The sequence below is a fragment of the Physella acuta genome, unplaced genomic scaffold (genome assembly GCF_028476545.2).
Source record: "Physella acuta isolate Inbredline_101_S28 unplaced genomic scaffold, ASM2847654v3 ptg001973l, whole genome shotgun sequence".
Taxonomy (NCBI): Eukaryota; Metazoa; Mollusca; class Gastropoda; family Physidae; genus Physella; species Physella acuta.
Genome location: NW_026733478.1, coordinates 95,839 through 118,072, shown reverse-complemented (window position 1 = coordinate 118,072; position 22,234 = coordinate 95,839). Strand labels below are relative to the sequence as shown.

General features: G+C 33.8%; 1 protein-coding gene across 1 annotated transcript in view; it reads left to right on the top strand.

The window, feature by feature from the left end:
• The window catches only part of LOC131931455 (ephrin type-A receptor 8-like), a 49,726-nt gene extending 37,644 nt beyond the window's left edge, over positions 1 to 12,082 (top strand). Inside the window, exons 4-16 of the mRNA XM_059288252.1 lie at positions 2,144 to 2,272; positions 2,522 to 2,594; positions 2,979 to 3,075; positions 3,223 to 3,272; positions 4,845 to 4,895; positions 6,020 to 6,175; positions 6,773 to 6,958; positions 7,082 to 7,143; positions 7,575 to 7,673; positions 8,052 to 8,360; positions 8,962 to 9,104; positions 9,520 to 9,652; positions 11,916 to 12,082. Coding sequence (XP_059144235.1) covers positions 2,144 to 2,272; positions 2,522 to 2,594; positions 2,979 to 3,075; positions 3,223 to 3,272; positions 4,845 to 4,895; positions 6,020 to 6,175; positions 6,773 to 6,958; positions 7,082 to 7,143; positions 7,575 to 7,673; positions 8,052 to 8,360; positions 8,962 to 9,104; positions 9,520 to 9,652; positions 11,916 to 12,062 — 1,635 coding nt within the window. The 3' untranslated portion in view covers positions 12,063 to 12,082. The remainder of the gene's footprint in view (positions 1 to 2,143; positions 2,273 to 2,521; positions 2,595 to 2,978; positions 3,076 to 3,222; positions 3,273 to 4,844; positions 4,896 to 6,019; positions 6,176 to 6,772; positions 6,959 to 7,081; positions 7,144 to 7,574; positions 7,674 to 8,051; positions 8,361 to 8,961; positions 9,105 to 9,519; positions 9,653 to 11,915) is intronic.
• Positions 12,083 to 22,234: the final 10,152 nt, after the last annotated feature.

Below are 22,234 nucleotides of genomic sequence, written 5' to 3'. Positions count from 1 at the left end.
GGGGTTATCTAGGTGGGGTGGGGCTATATACGAGGAGAGGGGTTACATAATTTAAAGGGGTTTATCTAGGTGGGGAGGGGTTACATAGGTGGGAGGGGGTTATCTAGGTGGGGAGGGGTTACATAGGTGGGAGGGGGTTATCTAGGTGGAGAAGGGTTACAAAGTTAGAGGGGTTAAATATACTGATGCTTATGTTATTACACATTTGGTTTAAGTCGTTTGTGTTTAGTTGGGTATGTCAGAATGTTTGGGTTAGGGTTGGTCACATACCTAATTGTGGTTGACGCTATGGCTTGTTTGGGTTAGGGTTAGTTACATACCTAAGTTTGGTTAAGGTATGTTTGGGTTATGGTTAGTAAGACGTTTTTAGTTAGATTAAGGTAGACAGAATGTTTTGTTTAGATCGGGATGGTAGGAACATTTGTTGACTTAATTCATCTTGACTCAATATACGCAGGTTGTCATTGTTAGCTGGGTGGGGGTAGACTGGTTAGGTTGTGTTTAAACGATTAGATTCTGTCTACAAGAAATCGGATTGAGTTCTATCACGATTCTATTCATTTCCTGTAAACAAGTACCCCCCCCCCTCTCAAGCGTCCTTGAGCTGACGTGACATGTATAAATGTCAATTTGTAATTCCAGGTTAAAAAAAAAAACTTTCTCCTAGATAGTGGGTGGGTTAAGGCTCTGTTAAGTACCGGTTCAAAACCTCTTTTGCCGTGTGTCTAACTGCCAACAAACACGTATAAATCAATTAAACCACCCAGACTCGGCTAATCCCTTTGTCTACATGCGATCGTTTAATCCTAACAACAGGATAATTTCCTTCCTGCATTAAGCCTTGACGTTTCACTCCCTAATCTCCCTTTACATATCTTTAATGGCTAATTACTCCCCCCTGCAAACGTCCGCTTATCCAATCCACTTCAAAATACTTATGCAAATAACCCCGGTCTAAATTTATTCATCTCCCTCGTGCGTTTCTGTAGGAAACGTTTTCAAATTAAAATTTGGCCAACAGTTGGCCAACAGACTAATCCTTTTGTCATAGATAAATGCCTAACACATGGCCTCCGTTCGTGTTCAAAGGGCCATAACCAAGTTAATGCGGTTTCATTGGAAACTCAAGGGGACATAACTCAATTATTGCCCTGAAAAAAAATATTTCCGGATGGAAATTCCCTAAGCTCGTGAATGCGTTATTATTTTTTGTTATTATTTTTAAACAGAATTCAGAACACAAGTGGTCCAAATGCAACATACGATTTGAAGATATATGCATCAGTTGTGTTTTTCAAATAAAGTTTTTACTAGCCCCGAAAGCTCGTGAATGCATTTTGAATTATCTACAGATTTTTTTTTTCAAATTGATCAGATAATCTTTTTTTTTAAAGCTAGAATGAAGATAAGGAAAAGTTTGGGAGGGGGTGCATTAGGTGCAGGATTTATGTGGGGGTGGGGGGGGGGGGGGGAAAGCATGAGATAAGTGATAGTTATTCTTAATTTTTTTTGCAAAATGGAAGCAAAACAAACTGGAATTCTTAATTATGCTTAAGACACTCAAGAAATTAATGACTTTATTTTGTTTTCAATGTTTAAATGGGATATTGATGTTTAAAAAAATTAAAAGATTTGATTTATTGCCGGTCCGAGCTGATTATATGTAGATACGATTCAGATTGTAAGATGTACGTACACATCTGGGAAGAAAAGTTGTAGGATCCGACAGGTCTTTGTGGTTGAAGAAAATACAGTGTACCAAAGGGCTTAAAAGTACATAAAATGTGAACTATTTGTACACATTTTCCTGTACAGCTGGTGCTAGTTTGAGGCTTGTGGTTAAAATAGTTATGTCTCACCTGTTCATATATGGGCTTTTTCTGATCATATGTATGGGCTTTTTCTGATCATATGTATGGGCTTTTTCTGATCATATGTATGGGCTTTTTCTGATCATATGTATGGGCTTTTTCTGATCATATGTATGGGTTTATAATGAAATATTTTACTTTGATCATCTGTATGGGCTTATTATGAAATTTTTATGGTTTACTGCGATCATCGATATGAGTTTATTATGATACCTAGATGGGCTCAATGTATAGGTAGTTGAACTTAATGTGACCTTGACACATATCTCCAGGACAACGTGTTGAGGTATGAGGTCAGGTACTACCCCACCTCGCAGGAACAAAACCAGATGAGCGCCTTCACCACGGCGCAGAACTTCACGGTCACTGAGTTCATGCTTGACTCGGAGTACGAGTTCCAGGTGAGTGTCATGTGTGTAGTTTCATGTGTCACTTCTAGCTAGCCAGGGGTCAAGTGGACTCAAACTTGACCAGCTCGATTGGTTGCTAGTTAAAAAAGGCTGCATTCTGAATTTGGGTATTTTGTTTTCCTGAGTCACACCCCAGATTTACACTTTGATACATTTATTTGACTTGACTAATAGCAAAATATTCTCTAAACATTTATATATTTTTTTTCCGTATTGGAATTAATTTTTTTCTTGTTTTAGGTGCGGAGTGAAACCAACGGTGGGTGGGGAGATTTCAGTGAACGTCTGGTGGTCCAAACTGGTCAGAAGGAATGTAAGTATCACCCTTTGTTTTAAATAGTCAAATTATTAGTTTTTTTATATTAATTTTTTAAACAATAGACAAAAGGAATTTGTTTTCTTAGTAAAGGTATTTTCTTTGCACAAATAACAATTCAGATTGTTTTTTATCATTTATATTAAAATTGAAATTAAATTTAATTGTTGTTATTTTTATTATTTCTTAACAATTATTATTATTTTCCAATTAACTTTTAAAAAATATTTCTAATTTTAAATAAAATTTTTGGATTAAAAAAAAAGAAATAAAAAGATGAATACAGCTTTTCCCAATATTTATAACAATTTATGAAGAAATTTTGAATAAAATTGTTAAAATAATTTCTGACCAATAACAAAAGAGATTTTGTTTCTCCAGCTGCCAGCACCCCTATAGGAATTATTGCTGGATCTATTGTGGCCGTCATTCTCTGTATGGCCATTGCTACCATTATGATCATAATCCTACTGAGACGGTAAGTTTGTTTTTATTTCCACATTCTAACACATTGTGGTACTTTCTTGCTTTTTTACACAGCTAGACTAAGCTGTCCTATATCTGGCCAGTATATTTATCAATTAATTTTTTATCGTTTAAAACATTTTTTGTTTATTATTCCCAGAAATCGCCCAAACTGCAGTGAGAAAAAAGATTGTGATGCATACAGTCATGGTGAGTTACCTCCCCTTGTATTAACAACTTGATAAACCTATTTTAAACTTAAAAGATGTTGTTAATGGATTAACAATATATCTTCACTGTGTTCAAATATAAAGTGATGATTGTGATTGTGGCCCATAAAGCTTGTGTTTCCTTTGTTTATTTGTGTGTACGATTGTTACAATTCCTTTGTTCATTTGTGCGTGCCTTACTTATGTTTCCTTTGCTTTTTTTATTTTGTATGACTTTGGTTACCAATTATTTATTAATCTCCTCAAAGTACAAGGCAAATTTTATTTTGTTAAAGTTATTTATCAGTTTCAAGTCAAGTGCACTTATAATTTAAAGAATTTTATTTTACTGTGGGTTTAAACTACATAATCCATTTTACCAAGATGCCCAAATCATAAATTAGACTCCAAAAAGTTAACAATTGTGTAATAGGGTAAAAAACCATTTATTCATAACAAAAAGTCATTAAAATCAGTGGTTCACAACTTAAATAATTCAGTCAGGGGAGGTAATAATACTGTCAACTTGGGGGTAAGGGGAGGTAAGCTGAACCCAGTCATAGAAGTGTGAAAACTTATTTGTGTCTTACAGGGAACCAGGCAGATATGGCTAGAGGTAATCTTGATGCTGCCGGCATCACATTCTTACATCCCAACTGCCAGACACATATCCTCACATATTAACGCTTTTTTTTTAGAAAAATTACATCCCTAACAAACAGAATAAGAATTGTAATCGTTTTGTAGTACATTACATTTATAAGTAACACTTACATTAATATTTTCGGGTTACTGTTTTCAGTAGATAATAATTGATTCACTAAGCTGGGTATGGTGATTTGTAATGACATCACGCAAATATTCATTATGTACATGTTCAAAACCTTTCGTTTTCATTTGAAACTATGTAAAAAATGTGATGTTGATGTACTTGTTTTAATTGCAAATAAAAGTATTAAAAAAAAAAAAAAAAAAAAAGATTCACTAATTGTAAATGTGTAATAAAACAAAAATGTAACCAAATAAATTGTTTCATATTTTTTAACCTGATTAATTAAGAAATAAGGGAGAAATATATAGTAATTACTTAGCTGATATGCTACAAGATGATTAGTCTTTTATTTACTTCTGTACTAAAACCTTTTTAAAAATTTTGCTTCGGTTATAGTTGACCAGTGGTCAGTCTAAATGCCATGGCTTATTTAAAATAGGCACCTTTTGGTTTTTCTTTTGTATTTGCTTTTTTTGCTTAAACCCTCATTCATATTAACTTAATTTTATTCATGTGTTGTTTTTTTTAATAATTTATTTTAATCTACTTTAATTTATCAAATAATTATTTATTTGTTTATTTTACTAGTAAAGTAATTAGACATAGAGAATTAGTTTGTTAGTTAGGATATAAATCTATACTTATAAATTGATAAATTTAAAAACTTTACAATTAATTAATTAATTAATTAAATGACTTGAAGAGTGAAAATCTAACCCCTGGCTTTGCTTTTTATTTTGTTTGAATGAAATCTTCCACCCATCCCCCCATCCATCCATCCATTTATTTTCTCTCCATCAGTCATCCAGTACCCTCCCTTGGAGCATCATATCAACGGGGGCTATGGGGGATGTAAGTATAACAGCTGGTACCTAACATGTTAGTGGCGACACTACCATTTGAATGTGATAGTGGTGACACTACCATTTGGATGTGCTAGTGGTGACACTACCATTCAGGTGTGCTAGTGGCGACACTGTCACTCTCATGTGTTAGTGGCACCACTTCCATTCTCATGTGTTAGTGGCAACACTCGCTTACTCACATGTGCTAGTGGCAACTCTATCATACACAACCCTGTACTCACAACTAACTTCTGCACACAATTCTTTTTAAATATTTTTTTTTATTTTGCTAAATAAATAAATTTTATTTTTTAACAAAGGCTTTTCATATCAAAAAGGAAATAAAATCATAATTTTATTTAATTTACATTTGTCTTATGAACATTTTTTTTATAAAAGCTTATTATAATAATTGTATGCTTATTATAACTACCTATAACACTTTCATAATTTTAAAAAGTAATTTTATCATTTTAATAAATTAAATAATTTTAGTGTGAAAAAAGATCAATATAGAATATATTACCTTATTACAAATATATATATATATATATATATGTAAAGCCAATAATCTGTATTTTATATTAATCTGAGCAGTGATGCTTGTCAGCTAATGTTAATTAATTTAAAATGTCTTCTTGAAACAACAAAATTGTGCTCATAAATTAGTGAATAAGAAAACAGCAAAAGATTTTGTTAGTCATCCAGACCAAACTCATAGCTTTTAATTTTCTTTGGCTTGCTTCAAGTAACAAATGCTCAATTTGCCAGCTTTGCTATGCTATATTTCTGATAAATTAAATATTTGTAATGCATACACATTGTAATTTATATCAACATTATTCATTATTACATAATATAAACATAATTTTGAAGGAATTTTACTTGAACTTGTTTTTAAATTACTAAATTTTAAAAAAATGCTGTTGTACACTATTATCTCCCCTTATAAGAGGAGATAATAGTATTGTAAATTTTGATGACGAATCTAGCATAATATACATAAAAAAACAATTTCCTTTTGCAAATAAATTCATTCTTAGTCTTCTCAGTTAATTAATTATCATTACTTTTTTGTAATAGTCCTACATGTTGCAATTTTTTTGACGATTTTTTTTCAAAATTTTCCAGTGACCATGCCATTGTTCCCCTCCCCTGGGTCAGTACACAGCTCCGTAAGGACATACGTAGACCCCCACACGTACGAGGATCCAAACCAGGCTGTACGAGAGTTTACCAGAGAGATTGATGCCTGCCATATAACCATAGAGTCAGTCATAGGGGGAGGTCAGTCCGTAGTTTTTAATCATGTTTAGATTTGTCGTTAACTTACTTACAAATTTACAGTTATTATGCTTAAAATAAAGTAGAAATATTGAGGATAAAATTAGCTTTGATGTGGTCATATGACTTGTTATACCACAAGTGTAATTTATACCTTGGCAAGATGTAAATGATATTCTGCAGCTTTTAATATTTACTGTCCAATATCTGCTGCCTTGCCTACTTTATCCTCTATCAAAAATAGTAAAAACTGTAATTTAATGCCCTTTAAAATGCTGAGCATAGAACTAGTCATACTATCAGATCATAGGCTGAGTTCATGGAAGCAGGTGGACACTACTTCACCTGCTTTTTTACCAAGAAGTTCAAATGGATATCTTTATTTTTAATGAACTTTATGTATTTATAAATTTTCTATATCTTTAAACCACATTTGGGTTATTTAAAGTTCAGAATATATATATAAGTGAACATGACTATGCCTTTAAAGCTGGGTATGGTGACAAATACATGCAAAATTGTTATTATAATTCTGATTAGTTGAAATGTAATGAAATCATTGAAGAAGATTCTCTAACGCTGCTGTTAAAAATTGTGCAGGAGAATTTGGGGATGTGTGTAAGGGCAAGTTGAGAATGCCTGGACGCCACGAGATGACCGTTGCCATCAAGACACTGAAACCAGGCGCCACAGAGAAAAACAGACTGGACTTTCTTACAGAGGCCAGCATCATGGGTCAGTTTGATGACCCCAACGTCATTTTTCTTGAAGGAGTTGTTACGAAAAGTAAGTCAAAAATAAGTTTTGTTAAGGAATTTTTTTAATCTTGTATTTTTTTAGATTTGTGTCTGGCTAATAAAAGTAATTAAATTACCTTAATTAACCTTTGGCTGCTTACCTTGATTGCAGGTAATCCTATCATGATAGTCACAGAGTATATGTCTAATGGTTCTTTAGACACATTTTTAAGGGTAAGAGTTGTCTACATTACGTTTTTTATTAGTAATTTTTTTTTTATTTACTACAAAAAAAATAAGTATTATTATTAAATTGTTTTTTTTTTAAAAGTCTATGAGTAACAAAGTATTTAGTAAATATAAGAGTATGGATAACAAGTTTTTTTCTATTTAAATATCTATGAGCAACAGACTTTTTAGTTCTTATTGTTCTTTGAATAATACATTTTTTTTTAAATTTAAAAGTCTTTGAATGACCATATTTTTTAAATGTAAAAATCTTTGAACGATCATGTTTTTTAATAATAATTTTTTTTTATTTAAAAGTCTTTGAATGGCAAATTTTTTAACACTTAAAAGTCTTTGAATGACCATTTTTTTTAAATAATACATTTTTTTAATTTTAAGTCTTTGAATGACAATTTTTTTAAAACTGACATCCCCAGAACAATGATGGGAAGTTCACCATCATTCAGCTGGTGGGTATGATGAGGGGCGTGGCCTCAGGGATGAAGTATTTATCTGAGATGGGCTTTGTGCACAGGGTAAGTCTTAACAGTAACCCTAACCACTACCCAAACCCTAACCTCTACCCAAACCCTAACCTCTACCCAAACCCTAACCTCTACCCAAACCCTAACCTCTACCCAAACCCTAACCTCTACCCTAACCTCTACCCAAATACTAACCTCTACCCTAATCCTTACCTTATCGCAAATGTTCTATTTTTGTGGGGTTTGTTTTTTTTTTAAAATTATTTTCACATTTATTTTTACTCTGTAATACATAGATTGTAAAAATAATAATAGTAATTAATTAACAAAAATATTAATGTATTTTTATCAAAATAGTAATTAATGAAAAAAAGTATTAGATTATTTTTATCAAAATAGTAATTAATGAATGAATTATTTCTGTACCAGGATCTAGCAGCAAGAAACATATTAGTCAATGAAACTCTTGTATGCAAAGTCGCCGACTTCGGTCTCTCTCGGGAAATTGAGTCGGACACCACCGAGGGTGCATACACCACCACAGGTGGGAAGATACCTGTACGGTGGACGGCGCCAGAAGCCATCGCATTCCGCAAGTTCACCTCCGCGTCAGACGTGTGGAGCTACGGAGTGGTCATGTGGGAGATCGTGTCATACGGGGAGCGGCCGTACTACAACTGGTCCAACCAGGATGTTATTAAAGCTGTAGAGAAAGGCTATAGGCTGCCCCCTCCTATGGTAAGATAGAATTTTATGACGAAAAACCTGAAAAATGTATTACAATATTTTAAAACTGTTGTAGACTACAGAATCAATTACTGGTATGGTTTTTAATTATAAGTTTAAAGCATAAGATTATTGGTCAATGGAAACATAATGATTAGAATAGGTGTTAAAGGGTTATTGCCTTATGTTCTATGTAAATACATCTACACAGCTGACAAAATTTGTAGGGTTATTGCCCTTGTCTACAATCATATCCCTATAAATCTTAAATACATCTATAATCTATAGAGCTCTATGACAAAATTGAGTCAGTTAATACCAATGGAAATTTAAAAAACTAGACTCTGTGTTCTAATATGTTGCCACTCCCCCTCACTCCCACCCTGCTAAAGTGCCCATTTCAAACCTGATGGTCAACGTGGCAGGTGAAGTAGAGTTCACCTGTTTATGTGGCCAGCCATTTTTACTTTCTCCAACACAAATCAGGTACCCATTAGATCGGGTGGATTCTGGTACATCCTACAGACTCTAGTCCAAGATTCGAACTTAAGACTTTCCCCATCTCATGCCGTCCTACTTAAACCCCGCTCACATCCTGTGTTCTCTCCTGCAGGACTGCCCAGAGGCCATCCACCAGCTGATGCTTGACTGCTGGCAGAAGGAACGCTCACACCGTCCCAAGCTCGGACAGATTGTCAAAACTCTGGACAAGCTCATCAGGGCGCCGGAACTTTTGCGGAAACAAGCTAAGCCAAGGTAATCTTGTTGTGTGGTTGTTGTGACTGTAGATAGTTTAGACACGCATTTTTAAAAAGATATTCAAGTAACTTCATATGGGTTCTCATTTTTTTATTAAAATAATGCTAATTTTAATTTAAATAATGGTTTTGAAATTATTATGGTACAAAATTAACCATTCTAGGTAATACTTATTTTCTTTTTTCTTATTTGATTGATCCAATTGTAATATTTTCATTGATTTAATGATTATATTTTGATTGATCTAATGATTGTATTTTGATTGATCTAATGATTGTATTTTGATTGATCTAATGATTGTATTTTGATTGATCTAATGATTGTATTCTTATAGATCTAATGATTGTATTTTGATTGATCTAATGATTGTATTCTGATAGATCTAATGATTGTATTTAAAAAAATCCTACAGGCCACACAACTTTATTGACCCCAGCGCACCTGACATGACGTCGCTCCTCAGTGTAGAGGACTGGCTGCTGTCAATCAAAATGGAACGGTACCTCAACCTCTTTCTGGCCGCAGGCTACACCACCATGGACCAGGTAACCACCACACCTTGCTTATCTTTACAGGCGTGGTTCCCAAACTTGGGGAGTCATGGGCTCCCAGGGGAGGTGTGAAAAGTAATTTTCACTCTGTTTGGCATTTTACTTGTTCAGCAACTGTGGCCAGTCCCACCACAACTTTTATTTGTCTTGGGGTCAGTTTCATCCGCTTCAGTTTCAGCTTCCGTTTCACCCATAAAAGGAATTTAGCTCTTTATCTAACCTCACCCACCCTGAAGGAACCTGGGCCAATAAATTTTGTAAACACTAAATCTGTAGGCCATTCAAATAAACAGGGACACTCCTTAATTATTGAAACTTGTATTTAGTTAGGGGATTTGCAATCAACCATATTTGGGCCATTCATATTACACAGTAATTCCCCTCCCACTTGAGAATACATATTATCCATCTCCATATCCAGATCCAGTTCCATAAATATGTCACTACACTTGTCCATATTTTTATGTTTTGCTATAAAGTCTGTCTGGAAGGGAGACAATCTTTAGCTGTTTTCCCAAAAGATGTTACAGATAAACATAAATCTAAGATTGATTAAATAAAAATGTTCATTACATATTATTATCTCAATATCATCAAAGTTAATTTACTCAAATCTAATGTTTATACTTTATAGATTTTATATTATCTTTTAAATCTAGTTTAAATAGAAAACCATAAGATATTTTAACTGGCAACCAATTTGTAGCCCATGCACATTCTAAATTTTGTTACTGAACTGGGTTTGCTTTTTTTTTGCGTATTATAATTTTTTTTGCCCTGCAAATTAAACTGTTTAAAGAGGAAGTTGTATTTAAAACCTGAAGATATTGCTTCTAAGTTCTATTGCTTTGTCCTATTTCTTTTTAACACGTTTTTCTTAACTCAGCTTCGCGTTTGTTTGTTTGTTTGTTGTTAAAATTGACATCGAAAATTAGCCCACTTCTGATTGCTCTAGAGATCTGAAATTTGGCATGCAGGCTATTTTCGCCTAACAATTTCAGATGCAATCATAAAAACTAGCAATTAGAGACCTAAATTAGCTTAATTAAATTACGCCCCAAGGACCATAAAATTGAGGACATGATTTCTAAAGATACCGACAAGACTGGAGGCCTATTGACACAGTTACTTCGGCCCCAATCGATGTGAGTGCGCTGGCCGTGATCGTATAGTGCAGGGGTCTCCAAACTACGGCCCGCGGGCCGGATGCGGCCCGCGAAGTCCTCTCATCCGGCCCGCGGAGATCTTTTTGTCCAATGAAAAATCGTTTGTTGGCGATGGCTGAGGAAGTTTGCCCAGAAAAATCAAAGACATGCCTGGAAGAAACTGGCCCCCGAACTGAAATTTGATAGTTAATACGGCCCTCGGACTGAAAAGTTTGGAGACCCCTGGTATAGTGGTTAGTACTTCGCGTTGTGGCCGCGACATCCCAGGTTCGAATCCTGGTCACGGCATGTAGGCTTAATTAAATTACGCCCCTTCTCTGTTTAAAGCGTATCGGTCGCTCAAGATTTTTAGTCCGTGTATTTAAAAACACTTAGTCAAGTCATACTTAATCAAGTCATAAGATAAAGAGAAAATAAACTATATAAAAAACTTTTTAAAAACCACGTTTTTCATGTGTAGCAACGGACTAAAAAGGAGAAAATAAAATACTTAAAAAAAACTTTTTAAAAAACCACGTTTTTCTTGTGGACTAAAAAGTAGAAAATAAATTTTCATACATTTGATGACAAAAAACGTGGGTCGGGCACATGGGTCGGGAAGTATTTTATATCTCATTAGTATGACCCATGATATCTCATAAGTGTGGCCAGTGTTTCTTTCAGACCTTTTTCTCCCGGGGGGGGGGGGGGCAGACACTGTTAAATGTATATATTTTCTATATAAATTCCATTTCGATCAGGGGGGGGGTAGACTTTTTCTGAAGAGATGTCTGGAAGAAACTCTGAGTGTGACCCATGTAACAGTGAGAGTTCTGCTGAACATGGGAATTAACCTAGTTAAACTCCCTTTACTATCACCTGATTATTTCCCTTTACAAATTAAAGAAAGAATAAAAAATGCATCATGTCACATTGTGTTCCATTCTCGCTGTACTCTAGGTGAGACATGTAACCGTGAGAGTTCTGCTGAACATGGGGGTCAAGCTGGTTAACTTCCCCTTGCTACCACCTGATTATTTCCCTTTATAACATTGTTAAAGAATAAAAAATGCCTTTATTTCACATTGTGTTTCACTCTTGCCATATTCTAGGTGAGACATGTAACAGTGAGGGACCTGCTGAACATGGGGGTCAGCCTGGTCGGCCATCAGAAGAAGATGATGAACAGTATACAGACATTCCGTGCTCAGACAGGGGAGGGCCTACAACAACACATGTCCCAGGCTGCACTGGTCTAGCTGGCGGACAGGTCAAAGTTCAACTGGTTTATAAATAGGGGGGGGGGGGGTCATGCTACAAGTAATTATTATTTTGGCAGAAACGAAATAATTTAGTGTGAATTTTTTTTTTTTTTTTTTTTTTAGATTGTGTTCAGTCATAAGACGAATGTGTTTGTAGATATATCTATATTTAGTCGTTAATTAAAGTTGATGTCTAATGAGGTTCCCTCCAATTTAGTAATTATTCTGAAGCATGACACTGGGAAACAATCATGTCAATTGTGATTATTTTGTTTATATTTTTTTTTAATATGAATACGATGAATTTTTTCTTTTTTAAATTAAACTTAAAAATGCTTTGCTAACTGGTATCTTATCAGTAGCATAACACTGATCTATAGCAAAATGCTGTCCTGTGTTGTCCAATGCTGTCCAGTGCTGTCCTGTGAAGCTGTCTGGGAATGTTTTCTCAACTGACGAATACGGAGACTGCTGTGTACGTTGGAAACAAAACAAAACTTGTTTTCTAAAAATAGAATGAAAACATTTCTTCCTGATTAATTTTTTTTTCATGCCATCGACACTGCTTTTAATTATGGAATACAATGTACATGTAATGTAATTACTGTCTTAATTTTTTTTTTTATTTAAAATGCACATACGTTTTTTGAGAAAAAAAAATGTTTTTATATGCATTTTTTAAAATAATGTTCTGATGAATATAACAACATATAATTCCATTGTCATTTCCTTCAGGGAGAAGTTTATTGTGAATTTATGTCTTGCTTCGACTGTTTTATCATTTCATTTTTGTAAGGAGTGAAGCCAAAGATCGAACAAAACACATTGATCGTAGTTTAATTATACTAATTCCAAATTAGCATAATTAAGAACATTTATTTTGAATTTAATGAAACTGTTTTTTTAAAAACATTGTTTTATCGCTAATGTATCATATTGTGATGCTAATATGTCTTTAATTATTGGAGCTGTTCTAACATTCATTTCACATAAGAATCATCCCATTTATTGTACAGCATTAATTTTTTACTCGTTAATGAGTTAATTAGTTACAAGAAACCTGCCAAAATAAATTTAATTTTAGATTTTAAAAATATAATATTTTAGCCGTTGTTTTTTTTTTCAAATTTACAGTATACAGACTTTTTTTTATATTTCCATTTAAAATTGAACAAAATTTTTTGTTTTCCTAACTTCAGATTGTAAGAACATTTAAAATCTCTGTTAATCTTGTTATGTAATCATCTGTTTTATTTTACTTTCAACTGATTGGAATTTTTGCTTTAAGAACATTCCGCTAACAGTTTCAGCCATTAAACTAAACCAAACTTAGAACATATCACATGACAGAGGTTGCATGATTCATAATAATTCAATATTAAATTTTCTCTTTAAAACAAATGTTAGTGTTATTTTAACAAAACAAACCTATTTAATTTATAGCTCTTTATTGTTTTAAAAATTGTATATTTTACTTTACTCTTCTGATATTTACCACTATTTAAGTATTGAGATAGGTTCATTCTTTAGAACTATTCTAAAAGGTTGTTTTTTTTTTCAGTCATTGTTTTATAATATTTATTTTTAGCTCTATAATATAGTTTGTTAAATTTTACTTCTTAGATTGTAAATATCTTTAGCTATTTACAAGTTAATTGTACTTAACCTTTGACCTTTAGCTTATGTTTCTCTAGACAAGGCTGAAACATGCTTAACCCCCCTCATTGTAAATGGAACTTTTTCTAAACTTTAGATATACTAGAAATACTTAAGGAAGTAATGTTGTTGAATTTTAATACCACATTTAATTACAAATTTAGCTACACATTATGAAAAGTCTTTAAATTAAAAAATGTATTTGTTTTTGTTCAAATTGAACCACTTTTATAATTTGCTAATATTACTTACTAAATCAAATTTAAATTATGTATAGGAGTATTTTATTTACATTTTTTTTATTTATTGAATTAGAAAATAGAGTCATTGTTGAATATTGCCAAAAGATTTTGATATGAAAAAAATTGAGTCGTTGTGTTAACTCTACCAATTAAAACACTTCATATTTTTTGTTTACACCTTATTCCTGGTATTAACTTACATAAGTTACATTAGTGCTTACACTTACATGAAGATTGTCAGTCATCATTACACAGGGTTCAATCCTTAAAAATACATTTTAGTTTTTTTTTTTTTTTTTTACAAATCAAAGTACATTTTTCTAAAAATGATATAGATAATATCATGGAACCAATATTTATTTTGTGAATTTGATTAAGAAGGATAACTCTTGTTGATAACGGCATCGTCTAATTTCAATCTCAATCCTTGCTAAAATATTTGTTTTTATTGCAATAATGTTGAAGTCTTGCTGACAATCTGTGTCTTTTATTTCCTACTTAAACAATATACAGCAATCATACCAATACTTGTATAAAGCAATATGGTTATTTCCATTTACTTGAGTTTTCTATGTTTTCATACAGGAGTTTTAGGTTGGGTTTAAGCAGTGAGTTTAAAAAATAATATATTGTGAAGATCTCTGGAAAAGTTTTGTAATGATCTCTTCTCATATCTTCATACTCAAGAATTCAAGTTTTTGCATTTTGTTCTAGCTCGCAGTGTTGTGCCAGTTAAAAATTTTCCTATCTGGCAAGTTTGACTGTCTTATCTGGCAAGTTTTACTCTCCCACCTGGCAACATGTGCTTGAGTGTCACTTACCTGGCCAAATCATCACATTGCTCTATTTTACTTGTCTTTAAATCATAATTACGAACATCTTTCAGCTGAATAGTCTTAGTCACATGGAGTAAAAAAAAAAACACGATAAAATTTATAAAATTTTTGTATTTAAAATCTATGCAAGTTGACCATTGAGTTGTTTTTGTCCAGCTTTTTCTGTTACAATTTTATTTTTTATGTTTTACTGCATTTGTTTTGTTCCTATCTTTATAATTTAAAAACTTGGATTGACTGACTGAAAACGGAACAAAACCAATTGTTCACAAACTGTGTATCTACTGCTCAGATATTTCTGATTTTCTTGCTGTAAATTTAAATGTAATTTGATAGTTATCTGACCTTTGTTTCTTGTTGAAATCAATATCTATGTAAAAAAAAATTAATCTGTATAGATTTCTGTTTGATTGATACTTGATTGTGATGTGACTGTGGTTTAACGTACACAGGGCTAATAGAGTGTATGAAAGTTTACTAGCAATAAATCCTAAGCCGATCATCTTCGTCACGATTATGAAAATAATTCCTTTTTTTTTGCTACGTGTTATATAATATGTCAAATGATGTATAGCAACATATCCCATATACCCATATGTTCATGTGATGTTTTTTAAACTAATTTTCTTCTAATTTTTGTTCTAAAGTTTGCTAGCGAAGGTACAAATGTTGGGGGTTTAATCTGTGAATATGTTTGTAATTAGCCAATAAGATGTTCTAGAACCTCGTTAATTAGATTCAACATTTCTGCAATTGAGACACGGTACCATAATGTTTTTTGAAGGTTTAAAACGATTCTGTGTAAATATTAATGTCAAGTTAGTCATACTACTTAAATAGTAGTTTATCTCTTTATCGTACAACAGGAAGGTAAGATTGAAGAAGTGGTTTGTTGGCACTTGTATGATGAGGCTATAGTTCAATTTCTATGGGGGAGACTAGAGCATTTTTGTGTGTGCTCTGTATGTAAATATCACACTTTACCCTCTTCTCAGATTGATGTTCAGTCATTATGACAGATGGCCAGTTGTCATGACAGATGTTCAGTTATTATGACAGTTGGTCACTTGGCATGACTTGTGGTCATTTACTGTAATTAAGTTACTATGACTGATGCTCATTTGTCATGACAGATGGTTGGTCATTTTGACAGTTGGTCAGTTGTCATGACAACTGATCTGCCACTTCCGAGAGAGGGTCAGTTTTCCTGACAGATGTCAGATTTGACTATTTATTTATGCAGTTTGATTTCTTCTTCATGTTTGAACCCAAATTTCTGTATGTTTAGAATGTGATGTTTTTTTTTTTACATTTTGTTTTCCTTTTCTTTTTGTTGACTCATATTTGTGAAAGACAATTTCTGTAAACATCTTATGTATGAGTTGTATGGAGGACTGTGTGAAAAATTGTATGAATGGGAGGTGTAGTTGTATGGGGTGTCATCGGAGGTGTGAATGGATGAGGTGTTTCATGGAAGGTGTGGTTGGATGAGGTGTCTCACTGGAGGTGTGGTTGAGTGTGGTGGGAGGTGTGGTTGGATGAGGTGTTTCATAGCAGATGTAGTTGGATGAGGAATCAAATGATTTTTTGTTTATTTGTTCAATCCATACATCCTCTTCACAAAGCATCAACTAAAATTTAGTTTTTGAACTTGTGATTGTGTTTAAAGTGTACATAGGTGATCTTGTCATGGAGATGGTAGTGGCCAATTAAAACCACAAATCTGCTAGGGGAAATAATTCACACAAATAGTGTATGTGTGCATTAAAACAACATTAAGCTCCCCTTGTTGATCCTTTTTTTTTTTTTTTTTTTTTTTTTTTTTTTTTGTTCCTTAAAGTAATTTATTTAAATTTTAATCAGTGGTTTAATTAATAAGATAATTTTTACATCTGTATAATCTATTCTGATATAATTTTTGTTTTCAATTTAAGGGCTTAACATTGCTGAATAATTTTAAAAATCCTAGATTTAACACAAGTTTTAGCAAGCGCGTAATTTATAAAAATAAAAAAAATAAAATTACTTATATTTATTTTGATCCGTCAATTTTTAGTAAATCCAATTTTTTAATTTATTATTTAAAGGCAACTAAAAAAGGTTCGTTTTGATTGGTCAATAGCATCTCCATTTATAGCAATACATTGATAAACTGAATTCGTGTGAAACATGTTGACACACACCACCATTGTTCTATTGATATATTATAAGGAAAATTACAATTGATAAAAATAAAATTTATATTAAACATTGGGTATTTATTTCTTTATAAATATGTTGAAAAAAAAAGGTTTTGTTGAATATAAGTTTATCTGAAGTTTTAGATCAACCTCTCAAAATCTGACTGGCATTATGAATAGGTGGTGGAAGCAGAACAGTACACTCTGATAGTTTACTCTACTGGTATTTCTTAATGGTCTCCCCTCGCTCCGTACCCTCCTGTCAATTACCTCCTGGGTAATCTTCTAGACCCACCTGACCCCCTGTTTATTACCTCCTGGGTAATCTCCTAGACCCACTTGACCCAGCTTTCAATTACTACGTGACCCAGCATTTAGATGCCTTATATGTTGAAAAGTCCATTACTGTGTTGATTTCGAACATTGTATCAGGCTAGTGTGTTGATTTCGCACATTGTGTCAGGCTAATGTGTCGATCCCATAATCACAATATAGAGTAGGCCTACACAATATGGCGCACGTTGTATATATATACAATCGTTATAAATCATTTTTTAGTTAAATTTTGTTTAACTAATCCAAAAATACTAAAACCATTAAATACATGCAATCTTTAATAAACTCCACACACAAAAAATAAAAAGTCAGAATTTACAATCATATTTATTTTAATAAAATGATTTTTAAAAAATAATTAATGGCCCTTTCGAAAGTTTTCGAGACTTTTCGTTTGCAGTACCGGCGCAAGGTTATTTAGCGCCCTAGGCAAAACTTATTAAAACGCCTCCTTTCGCACACATTTCTTACTAAAAAATTTGTATAAGAAAATAATTAATTAAAAGTGACATATTAAAAGAAAACATGGAAAAGAACGGTTGAGGAAGAGGCAAAAACAGCTGGGCTCACATGGGCACAGATTAAGGGAGCATCCCAAAACCGAGTCCGCTGGAGATGTGTGGTTGCAGCCCTTTGCTCCCCAAATGCCACAAAGGAATGATGATGATGAATGATGATGAAGACATATTAATTTGTTATCAATTGCATACACGTCACAAGTAAACATCAAAGTCAATTTTTACTTGCCTCCTTCGTCGCTAAAGTTTGTACTAATTCCTTCGATTCCTGTTTGCAAGCGTAATCACATTCAATTGAAATTGTTGCTAAGTCCACGAGTCTAATTTCTACTTTACGACATAGCGACTATTAGCGACCCCCCCCCCCCTCCCCACACTAAATTTAGAAGCATTTATTGCACTAGGCCCTACTAGTATTAAGTATTGCAATCTACAACAGCTACTGATGTATTTGTTTTTCAATGTAATAATGTTAAAAAAAACGAACCAAACTATTTTGTTTAGAACTTCTGCTTTATGTAATTTTTACAATACTAAATAATAACTTGTATTTATACGTAAGCGGTTAACCTAAGGTGTAGGAATTTGAATTGAATGTAAAGTTAAGCAACGAATTATCCCCCATTCGTTCACCCAAATACCAAAATTTTATCTAAGGGAAATAACATTCACAAAAATAGCTAAATTAACCAAGTCGTGTAACTAAGACATTCTTGAAAACCACATTAAAGCGGTTTCAATTTAATTACATAATAATTATACTAAATCTTTTGTAATAGTTATAAAACCAGTCAAAAAATATATTTTAATAATTGACTACTTAACTGTGGGTTTTGTTTGAAAGTTTAAATACTGTAGCTTTATTGTAGCATACTTCTAGTCAATTTCGATGAGAGATATTGGACATTACATCAAAAAAACATATTCGCTTAATTTTGGATCCCCTAATATAAGGGACACCTATTTAAAATAATGCTATGATTATTGATTAAAATATAACAATATAATTTAAAAAAAAACAAAGTTTACCGTTAGTTATAAATTCCAGCCTATATAATATATATTATTAATAGTGGTAATAGAGAACGCCTATCTTTCTTTGTGTTCCGTCCTGAATTGAAATCATCTAACGATAAACTCGACTACTCAATATACTCAAACTCTACTACATTCACAACAGATATCAAACCTAAACATAACTAGACTCCAGAACTACGACACCAACTCCTTTAACTTTGCCAAGCTTTACAAACGATACTCCCAATCAACAACGATTTCACTGGACCTATTACTACACGATAACATTGAACTTAATTCGATACATTAATACCACATGACTTGATACTCCCGAATTCTAGAACTACGAAACTTCATCACCTACATTCTCATTTATCCACCACCAATCAGCTTCCACTAGACCTACAACTACACGACAACAGCCAAATAAAAAATACGACACTTTAACAATTCGATACTTTATACCAGGGGTCTCCAAACTTTTCAGCCGGAGGGCCGCATTAAGTATCATATATCATTTCGGGGGCAAGAGTTTCTTCCAGGCATCTCTTCGGTGTGGCGGAGCACCCCCTCCCGCCCCCCCCCCCCCCACCCAAAGAATTCTACCGCCACCCGCTCCCCACGAAATATAATTTATATTGAAACATATTCAAGTGTCCTACACCCCCTCCCCGGAGAGAAAAGTCTGAAAGAAACACTGCCGGTGGCCGATAACACACTTGAAGTCCAAGTTTGTTATCAAATTGTTCTTCACGTATTTCATTCTTGAAAAGGGTTGTTCAAATAGATATGTTGTTCCAAAATTTGAAAGCTACTTTGATGCAAAAGCTTTAATATTAGGAAAGTTCCTTGGGCAAAAACTTATTTTTAAAAGCCCACCCGCTCTTCTTTGAACTTGTCTCTAAGGAGGTCATTTGCTTGCAATTCAATGACCCCCAGCTGTAGTTTATCTGGGCAACTGTTCACATTTGCTTCAAATGGGTTTTGAACAGTCTTACTTCTTCTGCTTGAATCCAAGTCAGTAAAATGCTACTGAAACTGCAGCTTGAGGTCCAAGATGAACAATTTTTTCAATAGACAAATGATCTCCGCGGGCCGGATGAGAGGACCTTGCGGGCCGCATCCGGCCCGCGGGCCGTAGTTTGGAGACCCCTGCTTTATACCTACGAAACCATATCAGCCTTCCACCGTTACTCCCAAATCTAAACGATTCATCAAAACTTAACCAAACAAGCACAATACTTTGAACACTCCGTCATTACAAAACTCTATACACCAGAACAGATTTCTAATTCAAAGTAAGAGAAAACGAGACTTACAAGCCCTACCAAAAACCAAAATTGCACGTGTTTTGGAACGCCCCGCCATGCGCTGGAGCGATCGCTAGATCAACATTAAAATTAACCGTTTGAAATGTTCGAAACTTAAATTACAAAGTGACTAGTAAAAAGCGCCCCGACCTTTCCAAATTAGGGGGGTGTGGGGTTGCATTTTCACCATCGCAAATAAATATAGGTCTTTATATGCCTAATTTTGGGGTGGGGGCGAAACATTGATAGTTTGTCCATGGCGCCGAAATAGGTCGCTGCTCCTTTGTTTATTACCATCTATAGTTTATAAAAGATAATCAAAGTTATTAATTATTAGATACTTTTTGATAATAGCGATGAAACATTTTTGCGCCCCCACTAGGCCTAGTTCGTCTTATAGGTAGCGCCGGCCCTGCTCGTTTGTGTGTATTGAAAACTTCTAAACTCATGTGCATTGTTATTAAAAGCATCATCATCATCATTTTTACAAGCTTTTATTTAACTCACTTCCTCTGTCTGTCGTCAGTCTGTCTTGACGGAAACGCAGGAGTGAAAATTCGGACAGTTCTACTTGACCGATACGATTCACATTTGACACGTGGGTCAAGACATGAAGACAATGCAATCTGAAACTAAATTTGACTTAATTGGATGCCTAATTAATTTTTTATGAATTAATAAAAATTTGTACCGAATTAGTAGGCATGTCTAGCCAACCACACCACACGCGTCATCACCTTCAATAGTTGCGCCATCACGTAATGGCTGCGTTCAAAAACCATTGCGCGCCTACCATGAACGTGATGTTCAGTAGGCGCGCAATGGTTTTTAGTCATGTAACTCTATTGTAAATAAAACATGTAAAGAACTGAAAAAAAAAATTCATAAAAAACGTTTTAATAACAAGCTTTTATGTAATGATGCACTAAAAAGTAGAAAATAAATTATAGACTACTATTTAAATAACTATAAAGAAAAGCGTGGGTGTCTTCCTTAACATTAGTAAAGGTATCCAATAGATACTAAAGTGACCCACGCTTTTCTTTATAGTTATTTAAATAGTAGTCTATAATTTATTACAAGCTTTTATTTAACTCACTTCCTCTGTCTGTCGTAAGTCTGTCTTGGCGGAAACGCAGGAGTGAAAATTCGGACAGTTCTACTTGACCGACACGATTCACAGTTGGCACGTGGGTCAAGACATGAAGACAATGCAATCTGAAACTAAATTTGACTTAATTGGATGCCTAATTGATTTTTTATGAATTAATTAAAATTTGGACCGAATTAGTAGGCATGTCTAGCCAACCACACCACACGCGTCATCAATAGCTGCGCCATCACGACCACGTAATGGCTGCGTTCAAAAACCATTGCGCGCCTACTGAACGTGATGTTCAGTAGGCGCGCAATGGTTTTTAGTCATGTAACTCTATTGTAGATAAAACATGTAAAGTACTGAAAAAAAATTCATAAAAAACGTTTTAATAACAAGCTTTTATGTAATGATGCACTAAAAAGTAGAAAATAAATTATAGACTACTATTTAAATAACTATAAAGAAAAGCGTGGGTGTCTTCCTTAACATTAGTAAAGGTATCCAATAGATACTAAAGTGACCCACGCTTTTCTTTATAGTTATTTAAATAGTAGTCTATAATTTATTTTCTACTTTTTAGTGCATCATTACATAAAAGCTTGTTATTAAAACGTTTTTTATGAATTTTTTTTTCCTTTGTGGTCCCTGGGGAGCAGAGGGTTGCAGTTACACTTTTCCAGCGGGCTCGGTTGGGGGGGGGGGGGGGGCTCCCCTCGCCTGTACCCACGTGAGCCCACAATCTCCGATGTTTCTTACAGACTTCTTTCTCGGCGGGGGGGGGGGGGGGGAGCTTGAAATTTTCGGGAGGGGGGTAGACGCTCTTCGGCAGCTTCACTGATTACCCGGAAATGCAACTTCACCCCCCTCTCTTCTTACACTACTTAGTGTGCAAAATCGGTAATTCCCAATTCATTCTTGTTTTGTTTACGTTTAAATTTTCTAAATGAAAGCAAATTGGACTTGAGATACCATCAC